The 13087-nt window shown below is 45.6% G+C and overlaps 1 protein-coding gene across 3 annotated transcripts in view; it reads left to right on the forward strand.

Moving 5' to 3' along the window:
• The window catches only part of dgkza (diacylglycerol kinase, zeta a), a 616491-nt gene that overhangs the window by 350145 nt on the left and 253259 nt on the right, over positions 1-13087 (forward strand). For 2 of the 3 annotated variants that reach the window (XM_059651884.1, XM_059651885.1), the window contains exon 2: positions 9806-9914. In XM_059651884.1, the coding sequence (XP_059507867.1) occupies positions 9806-9914 (109 nt within the window). Of the gene's footprint in view, positions 1-5647; positions 6598-9805; positions 9915-13087 lie in introns of those variants that run through there. The other variant, XM_059651883.1, reaches the window with a different exon arrangement.

The following is a 13087-nucleotide window of genomic DNA, read 5'->3' on the forward strand; positions in this document are numbered from 1 at the left end:
CTTCAAATTAGCTAAAAGCAGCAAGGCAGGTTTGTCAGTGTAGACTTGCTCGAACTTCTCTTTATATTTGTACCTGAGGCCTCATTCAGTCAGAGTTTGTATTATTTGTGTCTCATCATAAATAACTTTGTCAACGGTCCCTCAATGGAAGTGAGCTTTGTGTTTCACTTTATGATTCATTACCCTAACTCCCTTACAGATTAAATCTTGATACCAGTGACCTTCTGACAAGCCCACAGCTATAATAAAAACCTGGCTGATGCTGTAAAAACACCTACTGTGGCCAACGCAGCAAGTTCCGGTGTCCAGTATTTCTAGACCCACAGCTGCTCTCACATATGCATTCAACAACTATATTTCAGAAATTCATGCAGCCGTGTGCTGTGGCTCGGTTTCTCTCTGTAGAAGCAAGAACAGGAAAATTGCGAGAGTTGAATAGATCAGGTTGTTTATAAGTAGCTCTGGAATCCACTCCATGCCCTGTGCAGAGTTCTTTTGAAAGAAAAGCCCTGCATTAATTAAGATTTCACTACCTCTGGACTCCTCAAATCACTTCTTAAGTGAGTTAAGGACTCTTGAAGTGGAGTTGTTGTTGTAATGAAGGAAAAGTGGCAGGCAGTCTGTGCACAGCAAGCTCCCACTGGCAACACTATAAGAATGACGAGGTTTCTGTTTATCTCTCAACCTCGATATAAAAACATTGACGAAGGCACAGAATCATACAGCATGGACCCTTCAGTCCGACCAGCCCATGCTGACCATGTTCCCAAACTAAACTAGCCCCACCTGCCTGCGCTTGGTCTATATCCTTCCAAACCTTTCCTATTCATGTACTTACCAGATGTCTTTTAAGTATTATATGTAACTGGACCGGCATCCACCACTTTCTCTAGCAGTGCATTCCACATACCGAACCACTCTCTGTAAAAACAAAAGTTGCCCCTCATATCCTTTTTAAACTTTTCTCCTCTCATTCTTAAAAAACATGCCCCACGTTTTGAAACTGCCCTAGGGAAAAGACCCTTGTAATTCACATTTATCTATGTTTGTCATGATTTTGTAAATATCAATAAGGTCACCCTTCCACCTGCTGCGGCCCAGTGAACAAAGTTCCAGTCTTTCCAGTCTATTTTTGTATCTCAGGCCTTCCATTTTTGGCAACACTCTGCTAAATCTTTTCTGAACCCCCTCCAGCTTCATAATGTCCTTCCTGTAACAGGACAACCAGAACATTTTGTATGACCTCAACATGACATCCCAACTCCTATACTCAGAGGTCTGAGCCATGAAGGCAAATGTGCTAAATGCCTTCTTCACCACTGTATCAACTTGTGATGTGAATTTCAAAGAATTGTGTACCTGCACCCCTAGAGCTGTCTGTTCTACAACACTACTCAGGGCATTACCATCTGAAGAATCAGAGGAAACTTCTCTGCGCATCTTTAGACAGCGTAAAGGAATCTTATATGCCCCCCTGAGAGGCAAGCCCAGTCTTTATTTCAATGTCTGATGTGAAATTTCCACAGTGTAGTACTCCTTTCGTGCCACACTGGGCACTTTGGCCAGCTTCTCTTTAAAACAAACAAGGTTGCTTTTTCTAAAATACCAGGCACTGATGCCTCTTGTTTCTCACTGTCACAGTTGTCTTTATAACTATGCCTTTTAAAGGTTTCGAAATAGGCTTGTGTAATTCAGCATAGGTGGAACGCTGGAGCGTTATTGTAAACCTCGTGGCCCTGACCTTTTCTCAGATTGGCGGCAGCTTCCAGTGTCCTTTGCATAGATGTTTCACAGCTACCGTAGTATTATATTTGTAATGGACTTTGGCTCTTCCCCGCCTCCAGATTATCTGTGAGATTTATTCTGCCTTTTGAAACCTCCAGATGCCAGAACCCTCATAGTTTGCAGACACCGTGCTTTCAGTGAAGCACTGTAACAAGACTGCAGAAAAGTTACTGATAGAGCAGAATTGGGCTTCTGCTGAAGGGCAAACAGGGAGAAGCTGAGTCACAGAAGCTGAATTTGAGCACGGTTGCTGTTGAATCAGTTTTCTTCAGCCACCGAGTCAACAGGGAGCTCCATTTTTTCTTAGCTCCCACAGGCTACTAGAGGGGTAGCAGGCACCACTGGTTGCTGTCAGATGAGCCCTGTTGGGATTGGACATCCAGCAAGGTTCAAGTCGCTGTAATCCTCCCGGACCCTTGGGGTCCTGTATTGTCAGGAGGGACGGGTAGTGGTTTAACCTGAGTTTCACCACCCCTCAGGCGAAGGGACAGGTTGAGGAGGAGAGTCCTTCATGGTAACCCCAGCTGGTGTGGAAATTGAGCCCATGCTGTTGGTGTCACTCTTGGTCAGAACTGGCCGTGCATCCAGTACATGCAGCTTCATGGTGAATAACATGTTGGTAGGCAAAGTGGTAGCCTGGTTGCCAATTGGGTCCATAATGTTCGCTGTGTTAGTTGGCGAAGAGATTAAAGAATTATGAGTGTGTGCAGCTATTAAAGGAGCAATGCTACAATGCATTTCACGTGGACATATCTGTACATGAGTGCTTTTAAAAAAAAGTAATACTCTGACTTACTGGGTGTAAAAGTACTAAGGAGCCACACAACAAGGATCAATGTGAGATTTAGCACTGAATCACTGGGCAACAGAGTGCAGTGTAAGATATGTTCTTTAGGACAACTGGAGCTTGTGTTGTTAGGGTACAGCAAACAGACCCTGGTATGGTGATTGATGGCACACTTTTACTAGCTGCTGTACAAACTCCGTGAACTGCCTTCACTACAGGGGGGTGCCTATGAGAGTGGTTCAGCCTGTTTGATTGGCACGTCACAACCACTGGTGTGTGCATAATGCTGGACATCAGTGTGGTTAAGAGGAAACACAGCTGTATATCGTATCAGGGACCTCCCAGTCAATGTTAAAGCCTGACCCTCTGGCTTCAGTTCTCATTCTTGGGAACATTGTCAGCCTATGTCAAGACAGAACCTCCCAAAGTATGGGTTGAAGGGTCTAGGCCCGAAACGTCAGCTTTTGTGCTCCTGAGATGCTGCTTGGCCTGCTGTGTTCATCCAGCTTCACACTTTATTATCTCCCAAAGTATGGCTTGGGTTTGGTGCCTTTTAAACTCGAGGATCTGTGAGCGTTATCAATAGGAGCAGGGTGTTCGCACAAACCCACAAGCCTTTGCTGCCGTTCAGTTTAGAATATGAAGCTTGAGTTGAGGCAAAGCTTTTTCTACCTTGTTTGCTTGTTCCCAGATTGCTATTGGGTAAGGCCATGAGTAACTTCAGCCTTGACTCTCCTGCTCAGTCCTGTGCCCACAACCTATTGGGAAAGAAGACTTCATATTTTTCTCTACCTTTGTGTGATTCATTTGGACCCCTCCAACTCTAAATTTGAGACTGTGCATCCTTCCTCCAGAGGCAAAAAAAACAAGGAGATAAAATACCTCTCTGTACAAGCTTTCCTTTGCCTTCTTCTCGGGCTGGTATCTAGTTGTTAATGTGCTTCACCCCTGGACTAAGGGGATGGTCGCATCTTCTGTTACTAGCCTTTCCAAAGAGGCATTGCCCTGTCAATTGTTTCATTCCTGCCTCCTGAGACATGGGTTGTATTGGCTGCTGTTATTGTCTGAAAGAATAAAATGACCATTCTGTCATCTGAACCAGACACATTTATTGCCCATCCCCAGTTACTCCATAAAGGCTTAGGACCTACTCTTGCCGCTTCTAGCATCTTGCCTGAATTCAAGATTCTGCACTTGCTGAAAGGCAGTGAGGGCAGGAAAGCACTGAGTACCTGAATATTGTTTGTTAGAGCTTGATCCACCCAATCTAAAGAGGCCTGCCCCAGCAAACATGAACAGTGTAACTGTCTATGATGTTGTCTCTCTGGAATTGTCAATGACAACCATTCCTTTAGTTAATGTTCATCAAAAAAAGTGTTCTCAAGAGTTTTAAGCTGTGCAGCCTCAGTCAAAGTTTTTCTTTGAAAATGAAAGTATTAATTCCTTCCATGTATTACAAGTATAAATTCTTGAAAGGGAAGGACTTTGACCCCCTATCTTCCAATGAATGATAATAATGAGCTCTGATCATCTCTAACTGGTTCTTTTATCTTAAATGAGTGTTCTTTGGTCATGTCAGTGGAATGTTAGGCAGATATTTAATGGAGCCAACTGCAATTTCATCTTCCAGTGAGCTGCAGAGAGGCCTGTGTCACCTCCTTTCAGAAAGACACATCTAATCAGCCTCTTAACTGGAGTGTGGTGGTCCTTGTCCCCAGTCCTCAAGGATGGAAATCCAGCCCCCCAAGGAGAGAACACCCCTTCTAAAACCTGGCACCCAATCAGAGGCCAGAAGCTGTGTATTGCTCAGTGGGGTCGATAAGTAGAGTGGCCACTGTTGGTACTGCAGCCACCTGATATCCAGGGTCACTGAGACTCTCGGGTTCAAAGCTGGGTGATGATGGGATGGGGGCTGTGATGGATGACAGTGGCTCTCAACCTTGATCCTTTCCCAGGGTGGCCCCTCAGTCAGGCCTTTGGATGACAGGATCTACCCCTTGGCCAGCAAGTGATCCTAACAGTGTTTGCTTTGTGTACTCCCTACATGGTGAACACTAACAGTGCAGTGAGGTTCCACGATAGATGTATATTGACTGATGAAGGTCTTCAGTTGACTGTCGAGTATGGGGGGCTGAGTTGAGGGTTCCTGTCCATGGCCCTCCTGCCCCAGACCTAATCGAGGCAGAGGTGGGAATTTGCACACCCAGACCCATGTCTGTTATCATCCTGCCTGATGAAATACCTCCCGAACCCAATGAGCCTAAGTAGGAGAGCATCATGTTTTGTTCACTGTCTCCCCATTTGCTTTACTGAAGCCTTCATAGTTTTGACCATGTTGGTTAAGTGCCTCGCCTTAACTTGCTTTGTTGTAGCGCTACGCCACATACAACCAGACAGCAGCCCTTCACCAGCAGCCCTTCCAACATCAGCCTAACCTGTTCAGGATTTAAATGAAAATGCACATCAGCGAACCCTATTGCGTCGGGTGTTCAGATATGGTGGTAAGAATAGCATTCAGTGCCCAGAAGCAATTGAGACTTTAAACTGTACCAATGGCCCATTCAGAATCTGACAGAAGTTTTTTTCAGTGTGCCTACACACTGGGATTGCTTGATGCAAACATGCTGCAGGAAATGGGAGAGCGTATTTGAGCAGGAAAGCCAAGCAGTGTCGTTTATTTCTCGCTGCTTTGGGGCTCCTTGGTGCACAACTTTCACCATTTGTGGTTCGGCATTTGCAAAGCTTGTCCATTCTTTCTCAGCAGCGGCCTGGCCCTAGGATGGCACTCTGTGCTGGGTGAAGAGCATTAGGAAAGGAGGTTGGTTGGGGCGGGGGGGGAGTACTGTCTTGTTTGGCACTCCTCCGGCAAGTGTCTGTCGCACAGCGAGCTTGATCCGATGATGATGTTGTTCTGATTCCTTCTCTGCCTTTTCAACAGCCCTCAGCCCACGGGAGACCCCATCCCACTGCCTCTCGCCCCCGCCCACCCCCAACCACTGAGCTGCATCTCTTTTCAGACCCAACAAAACCCACCACCCCCACCCCCACCCCTCCCCAGGAACAGCTGCAAAACGGATGGAGACGTTCTTCAAAAGGCACTTCACAAAGGCGCCATCAGGGGTCAGGTTGCCTGGTCGGTGCCGACGGGCAGGTTGGCGCATGGGAGGCCCGGTGCCCGGCAGTAAAGTCAGGCGCCGCTCGAATGCGGGGATGCCCTCGGCGTTGTTGGTGCAGAGGCGCCGGTCCAGCCTGCAGCTGCCGCACTGCCCCCACCACCTCCATGCGCTGGCCAGGAGCAGCGGCCCACGCCGAAGGTCGAGCACCACCGCCCTCCACCTCAACCCCAGGTTCATGGTCCAGCAGAAGCCGGGGAGCAATTTGCGGGCCATTGACAGCCACCTGCTCGGGCCCTCCGTGCTGCTGGCCAGCCTCATTCAGATGAGCGAGGATGAAGAGGGCACAGCCCAGCCAGGCTGCGGGCTGAGGGCCGGCGCTGCTCCCGATGACTCTGACAGCAACTGCTCCTCTTCTGGAGGCTCGGAGTCCTCGTCTGCGGGCAGGAGCCGGAGCGACCAGGAAGCGGGTGTGTGCACTCCCCCGGGGACCCCAGAGGCCCTCCAGCGTTCGACCTGGCGTTACAGGCCCGTCTACACCAAGCCTTTCCTGAGGGCCCCTCGCTGCCTGAGGAGGAACTCCTCTCACCTGGTCCCTGCCGAGTTGGTCCACACAGGGAAAGCGGCCTACGGGCTGCAAGGGAAATACAGGAGACGGACTCAGCGGCGGCGATCAAGCACCATCCCTCTCCCTGGCACACAGCGGAGCTCGGTAGCAGCTTGCATCCCTCCCGGTGAGCCAGAACTGTACCGGGTGGTGTCGGTGGGGAGCAGGAGACCTTCGCTGAACATCAGTCGGCCGTCCCGCGCCCTGCCACCGCGGTGGAGGCACAGCGTCCGCAGAAATTCCCTCCACTTGACCCACAGGAGCCCTGCGGCCAAACATTCCCCAGCGTGGAGCAACTTCCTCTCGTATGTATTCTTGCTGTTGGTATGGGGAGGGTCTGGGCTGGGTGTGTCGAGTTGGAGAGGTGGGGTGGCTTGATGTGGAGGGACCTTCCTCTCGTGCTTGCTCTCCGCTATACCTGTCTCTCTCTCTCTCTCTCTTGCTCTCGCTCTCACTCACTCTCTCGCTCTCACTGTCGCGCTTTCTTTTTCACGCTCACACTCATGCTCACGCTCTCTCTCTTGCTCTCACTGTCGCGCACTCTTTTGCACTCTCGCTGACTCTCATCTTGCTCTCGCTCTCATCTCGCACTCTCTTGCTCTCACCCGCTGTCTCTCATTCTCGCTCTCTCTCTCGCGCGCTCTGTCGCTCTCATTCTCTGCTGGTTACCTTCCAAAACATATACCTGATCCCACCTTGGTGGTATAGCTTGTAGTCCTGTGGGCAAGCAGCTAGCTTTCCTGCATTGAATAGAGGCAGTGCTCCCGTGCACTGTAGTACCCTACAGTGAAGGCATAGAAATCAGGCTCCCTTGAGTTTGAAGTTCCTCCATGACAGGGCTGGAAACAAGACGGTTCTGCTCAACCTGCCTTTGTTGAAAGTGCTACTAATTAATTTCTGCTCTAATATCTAGCACTTGTTATTCAGTTTGTTCCTTTAAATACAGCAGCCAGGGTAGAATAAAGAATACAGATGTTTCCCATTTTCCTTTGGTTTTGCCAGCAGCTGAAATCAAGATTACAGTATCATATGAGCCCAGTATCTGAAGTGATTGTCCTGCAATGTTTCAGTGATGGCTTTGAGTTAGTTTGTATTACGAGCTGGTGCATGCAAGTGAAATTTTCCCCTTTATTCAAAATGGCACATGGCTCACAGAGTGTTGCATGCAGTTAGAAAGTCGTTTGCCGTGAATGATTTAATGCTGTCTCCCAACGCAATAAATAGAAGTGAGGAGATTATAAACTTCCTGCATCCGCTTTCCTCTTTGCTGTTCTGAAGGATAGCAGTTTGGCAGGAAGACCAAACTCTCAGAAGTAAGTAAGTAAGTGGGTGAATTAGAAGGTCAAGTCTCACGGTAAGGTATACGCACATCTTTAACTCAAAGATTGTGAAAGAAATGATGAGCATGGTTGTTGGTGCAATTAAGCATGTCATTTAGTTCACTGTGTGGTAATAATGACGGAAAAGATTCCACACTTTGACATTGTGGAGAAACTTCATGTGAAATGATCAATAAGTAGCAACAGGCTTCCCTTAGACAATGCTGCTGGATGCCTGCAATGTTCTCCCTCAATGGAATGTTTGAGATCCATTAGCCTCACAACCTAGTTCTTTAATTGGTGGACTTGTTCAATCATATGTTGGGCCTGAGAGAGACAAGGAGATTTGATGCCTAGCAGTATATCTAAACTGTCCTCAGGCCAAATATCAATGTGAGAAAGTGATGATCTTTATTTTAACTGTGGATTGATTTTGGTCTCCCCCCAGTTCCCACCAACTCTGCCCACTCTTACATGTTAAAATTAGACTCATTAAATGCTGGGAAGTGTGTCTTGTTTTACAACAAGAAGGTATTTTTCTGCTGTTTTTGCATAGATGTGTATCTCTGGGCAATTTCCTAAAGAATTAAGAATTGATTTCTAGCATATTTCCCTGCTTACACATCTTCCACTACCTTGAATTCACCACTTCTCGTTGAATACCCTTCTCAGAAATTTTTTTCAGTAGACGATTCTGGTTACACAATTAACATAATGTCTGTGGAGAGAGATTCATGTGAGAGTATTTATTAATAGCAGTTCTGTCCGAGTCGGTAAAGGTCTTGGTGTGATTCCGAAGCAGATTGAGCAGGAAGCTACTTACATCACTGTCAGGAAGGAAGCAATCCACAGCTCCCTGAGGCTGATATCTTTTGCGCTGGGGACTTGCAGTGCCAGCTTCTTCGGGGTACGGTGAACATGCTAAAATTCTGAGACTGCGCGCAAGGAATTTCAAACTATCTTACAACTTATATCTTCAAGTTGAAAACACTATTACTTGCCTCCTCTTTTTCGACTTTACAGTATATACACTTTGAACAGCTGAGAAATGCTGCATTCCAATGTTAAAAAAGTTCCCTGCCCTTATTGTGCACGTTAGAATACAGAGCATGTTGTACTCAGTCACGCCCCTGTTCAATGGTAGCGAGACTCACTGAGCTGAAAGGCTACTTCTACTATATCTTGTGATAACCTCATGCGAATCAAATTTATGCATAATCCTACTCTCGTGCTACATAATAGGTACACATCCCAGATCCTTGCCCACTGACAATGTGCCTGGAATATTGTGTGCTGTCCTGTCAGTACAAGGTACTTCTCCAGTTGTGCTCGCAAAGTCTGCCAATATCCTCTGGAGTATTAACTGAAAATGATACTCTTTTGGATGTAGGCTGCCATTCAGGCAGGTATTCTGATTGTTTTCCTGTAGATTTTTGGCCCCAGCACCAATGTCTATTTTGCTGTTAAAGTTGGGAGTTGCTCGGTGTTTGGTCCTGGCTACTGAGGGAGCCCATTGTCTGTGCAGCAATGCTACGGGTCAGGTGTTGCCATCAGAAGGGTGCATGTCATACTCAAAGAAGCACCCATTCAGGGCAAATAAAGCCACTTGTTTCCATGATCACCCAAATGTCCAATTCACAATGTCAATCCACTACTGTTCTTCAATGTTTGAAATGGATTTGTGCTTGAAATATTAAAAAAAACAAATAGAGTGATGAGCATGGAGGAGTATTAAGTGCCTCCAAAATTTGACCCTTTGCTGAATTTTGGGAAGTCTCTGTATTGGTGATATAGGCAAAAATGGGGGCTAATTTTCACCTAACCAGTTCAATGGGAAACTGATATGATTGGGTACAGAGCTGGTCTAATGACCTATTTGATTAGAATCTCCTTTGAAATCGACATTGAGAGTCATATAAAACCAGAGTTTCACTGTGTGTAGCCCAGTTTGTACATCCTATTTGTAGTCCACTGAATGAAAGTCAAATGATTTCAGTGTTAGACCTAGACACATTGATAGTGTTATAGTGTACAGTATCTGACATGAGGCTTGTGCGAATTAAATCCTAAGTAACAATAGGGGCTGTGGAAAGGAACAGTAGTTTTGCTACATTTGATGAGAGTGTGCACTATTTCAGGTAATAGATGAAAAATAGAGACCAGGACAAAAACACCATTCTCTGATTTATTTCAGAAAAGCCATCGCTAAATCTGGGCTTCAACATCTGGTTGCTCAACCAAACCCGAACATTTCACTTCGACAGGATTCCGATCGTGAAGTACGCAGCACGGTAGATTGGACGGTGAGTGCAAAATGAATCAAAGGTTTTCCACTCACTCGCGCTGCAAACAATCCCACTGTCCCAAACCCCTTCCTGCTGCAAACAGTCCCACTGTCCCAAACCCCTTCCTGCTGCAAACAATCCCTCTCGACCTAACTCTCCTCCACACTAAGAACATGATCAGATCACTTTTGTGGTTTACCTTTTCCTAATTCAAATATTTCTGCTTCTCTGAAGATCATCACTGTGAGATACCAGTGCCAATTTAATAGTTTGTTGGAATAAATGGTCTTTCAAGTGTAAAGCCAGTAGCGAAAAGAAGTCTGGCTGGTGTTGAAGGAAAACATGATCCAGATTAATTGCACATTCCCAGCATTTCTGCAGTTTCTCTGGATATCGTTGGTTTCCCTGGAATACATTAGAATTGATCCCTTTTCTCAGTAGGAAGATGTTGTGTTATCATTTGGAGTCTATTTTTAGATTTATCTTTTATTAATTACAGACTAGCAGGAAGCCAGGTCATATTCTCGGTTCTGGGGGATGTGTCAAGATGAGGTTAGATCTTCCTTTTCAAAGAGTTTCTGCTAGTTGTTTAATTTATTGCCGTTCTTGTCAAGTGCCTCTTGGTTAAGATCTTATTGGAGAACAATGAAAACAAGTGTCAGTATTGGTGGTCCTATTGCGACAGATACCAATACCAGGACAGTAGTGCTGATAGCTGGGCCCACTACTTCCCCTATGTCCTGCATTATTAATGGCACCCTGGAACAAAGTTGAATCAAGAGCCAAATTTGAGGACTGAGGATGGTAACCGATGTGTGATGCATCATTGGTTTCCACTTTTGCATATAGGCCCTGATGTAATTGGCTGTATTGTCGCCTCTGGCTCAAGCTTGTGGTTTCAACACCTAAAGCAGGGAGCTGAGTACAGAATCTACACTTGTGCAGTGCTGAGGGTGTACTACACTGTCTGATGCGCTTCAAATGGGACATTAACGCAAGGCCCTGTCAGAACTAATGCACAGAACTATTTGAATTCAGTAAACTATCTGGAGTTAAGAATCTAATGATAACTGATTCCATTGTTGATTGTCTGAAAAACCCATCTGTCCTTTAGGGAAGGAAACTGCCTTCCTTACCTGATCTGGCCTACATGTGACTCCAGTCCCACGGCAATATGGTTGACTCTGAACTGCCCTCTGGGCAATTAAGGACGGGCAATTAATGCTGCCTAGTCAGTGATGACCTCATCCAATGAATGAATAAAAAGAAACTATTTAAATATGAGTTTTCCTTGTGTTCTGACAACTTTTACCTCTCAAATAATTAACTTTTAAAACAGTTTATCTGATGTATTTCAGTTTGTGGGGCCTTGAAGTGTGAAAATTAGCTACTGCATTTTCCACATTACAACACTGATAGCAATTCCAAAAGTACTGCATTGGCTGTGTATCACTTTGGGATGTTAGGAAAGTGTGGATGACTCCATGCAGGAATGAAAGTTTTTTTTATAGCTTTATTAGGTCCTCGTTGAGTAAGGTACAATTCTGCAACTTGCCTAACATCACTGTATGTCCAACAACACTACATTGCCATTTCACACAGAATTTAATCACTCCAATCATTGCAGTTTTGTTAGAAGCTGCCAGACTGAATAAGTGCATTTTTCATTTTAATTCCTACTGTTCGGTCACAGTTCAAGTTAGTATGTGAGTAGTTTGAAGTCGTTCTGGACATCATGTAAATGAGTTGGTTCTCCCTGGTCTCACTTGAAGCACTGGTTAAATTTTGTGGTTGGGGAACGGTGCGGTTTCAGCCCCGTGGCTTAAATTTGATGCTGTCCCTCAGCTTGTCACAGCTCGAAGAGGGCAAGTGTTCAGTGAATAATCAAAGTGAATGCAAATTCCAATTTACTGACTCTTCTTGTGTCTAGTTTGATGTGGTTACACCATATGGGGCAGCAGGCTGGAAATCAAGCCCTGCTAATCTGAGCTGTCATGAGAGTTAAAGGCTTTGTAAAAGTGCACCTATGTCCCCAATTTTCATGTCTTGTATGACCCAGTTCGAGAGAAAGCATTTACCTGATTTCCGAACTCGACATTAATTATGATTTACTACAATAAATAGATTCCAGTTACAGATAAATAATTATGGTCGACATAATTCTTTTGTTAAAACTCTGACTCTCTTATAAAGCTGTCAAGGGCCTGAACTGCATCAGCTGTAAACACTTGCTACAAGAATAGGTCAGAGGCTAGGAATTTTTGTTTTATTCATTAACGGGCTGTGGGTGTCACTGGCTAGGGCAGCATTTAGTTCCCATCCCTAATTGCCCAGAGGGCAGTTAAGAGTCAACTACATTGCTGTGGGTCTGGAGTCACATGTAGACCAGACCAGGTAAGGATGGCAGTCTCAGAGATAATGGGAACTGCAGATACTGGAGAATCCAAGATAATAAAGTATGGAGCTGGATGAACACAGCAGGCCAAGCAGCATCTCAGGAGCACAAAAGCTGACGTTTTGGGCCTAGACCCTTCATCAGAGAGACTAAGCAGCTCGTTCAGATAAGAGGGCGGCTAGCGCCCGCAGAGACAGAGAGTTCAAACTCCTCAAATTATACCCTACAGCACTCCCACCCCCACCCCAAAACACACTTGGATGTACACTTTTCACCAGGATTTGGGAAGCGTTTGCAGATTGATTGAAAGTGGGCACAAAAACTTGCAACGCGCCACTGAAGCTCGCTTACTTGGAGAAATGCTACAGTTATATTGTTACCTTGCAACGCAGGCAGAATAAAACAAACCACTGCAACTCATTTAAAAATAAAACGTCTTCCCGTTTCTGAAGCTTAACGGCCAATTGTACATTCCAAAAGGAGGGATTTCTTTTGTATATAGAAAACTACTTGGCTGCAAATATGTCCAAAGTGTTCCGCACTACTCTCCCAAGCCCTTTCATTCCAAAGAATGGTCAAAAAGCAGTCGATTATATTTCTCAATTTGAGATACCTTATGTTACTATCCACTGTCGTGTTTCTGTCAGGATAGAGTAGGACCCCTATCTAGTAGGAAGCAATTTTTCCCGATAGGTCTAATCAATGCACAAGTAGGTCAGTATGATACGACTGACAGTTGGATACACAGAAAATATCCCCTCCTTTCCCAAACACAAACACACACACACACACACAC

The sequence above is a fragment of the Stegostoma tigrinum genome, chromosome 17 (genome assembly GCF_030684315.1).
Source record: "Stegostoma tigrinum isolate sSteTig4 chromosome 17, sSteTig4.hap1, whole genome shotgun sequence".
In the NCBI taxonomy this organism is placed as follows: Eukaryota; Metazoa; Chordata; class Chondrichthyes; order Orectolobiformes; family Stegostomatidae; genus Stegostoma; species Stegostoma tigrinum.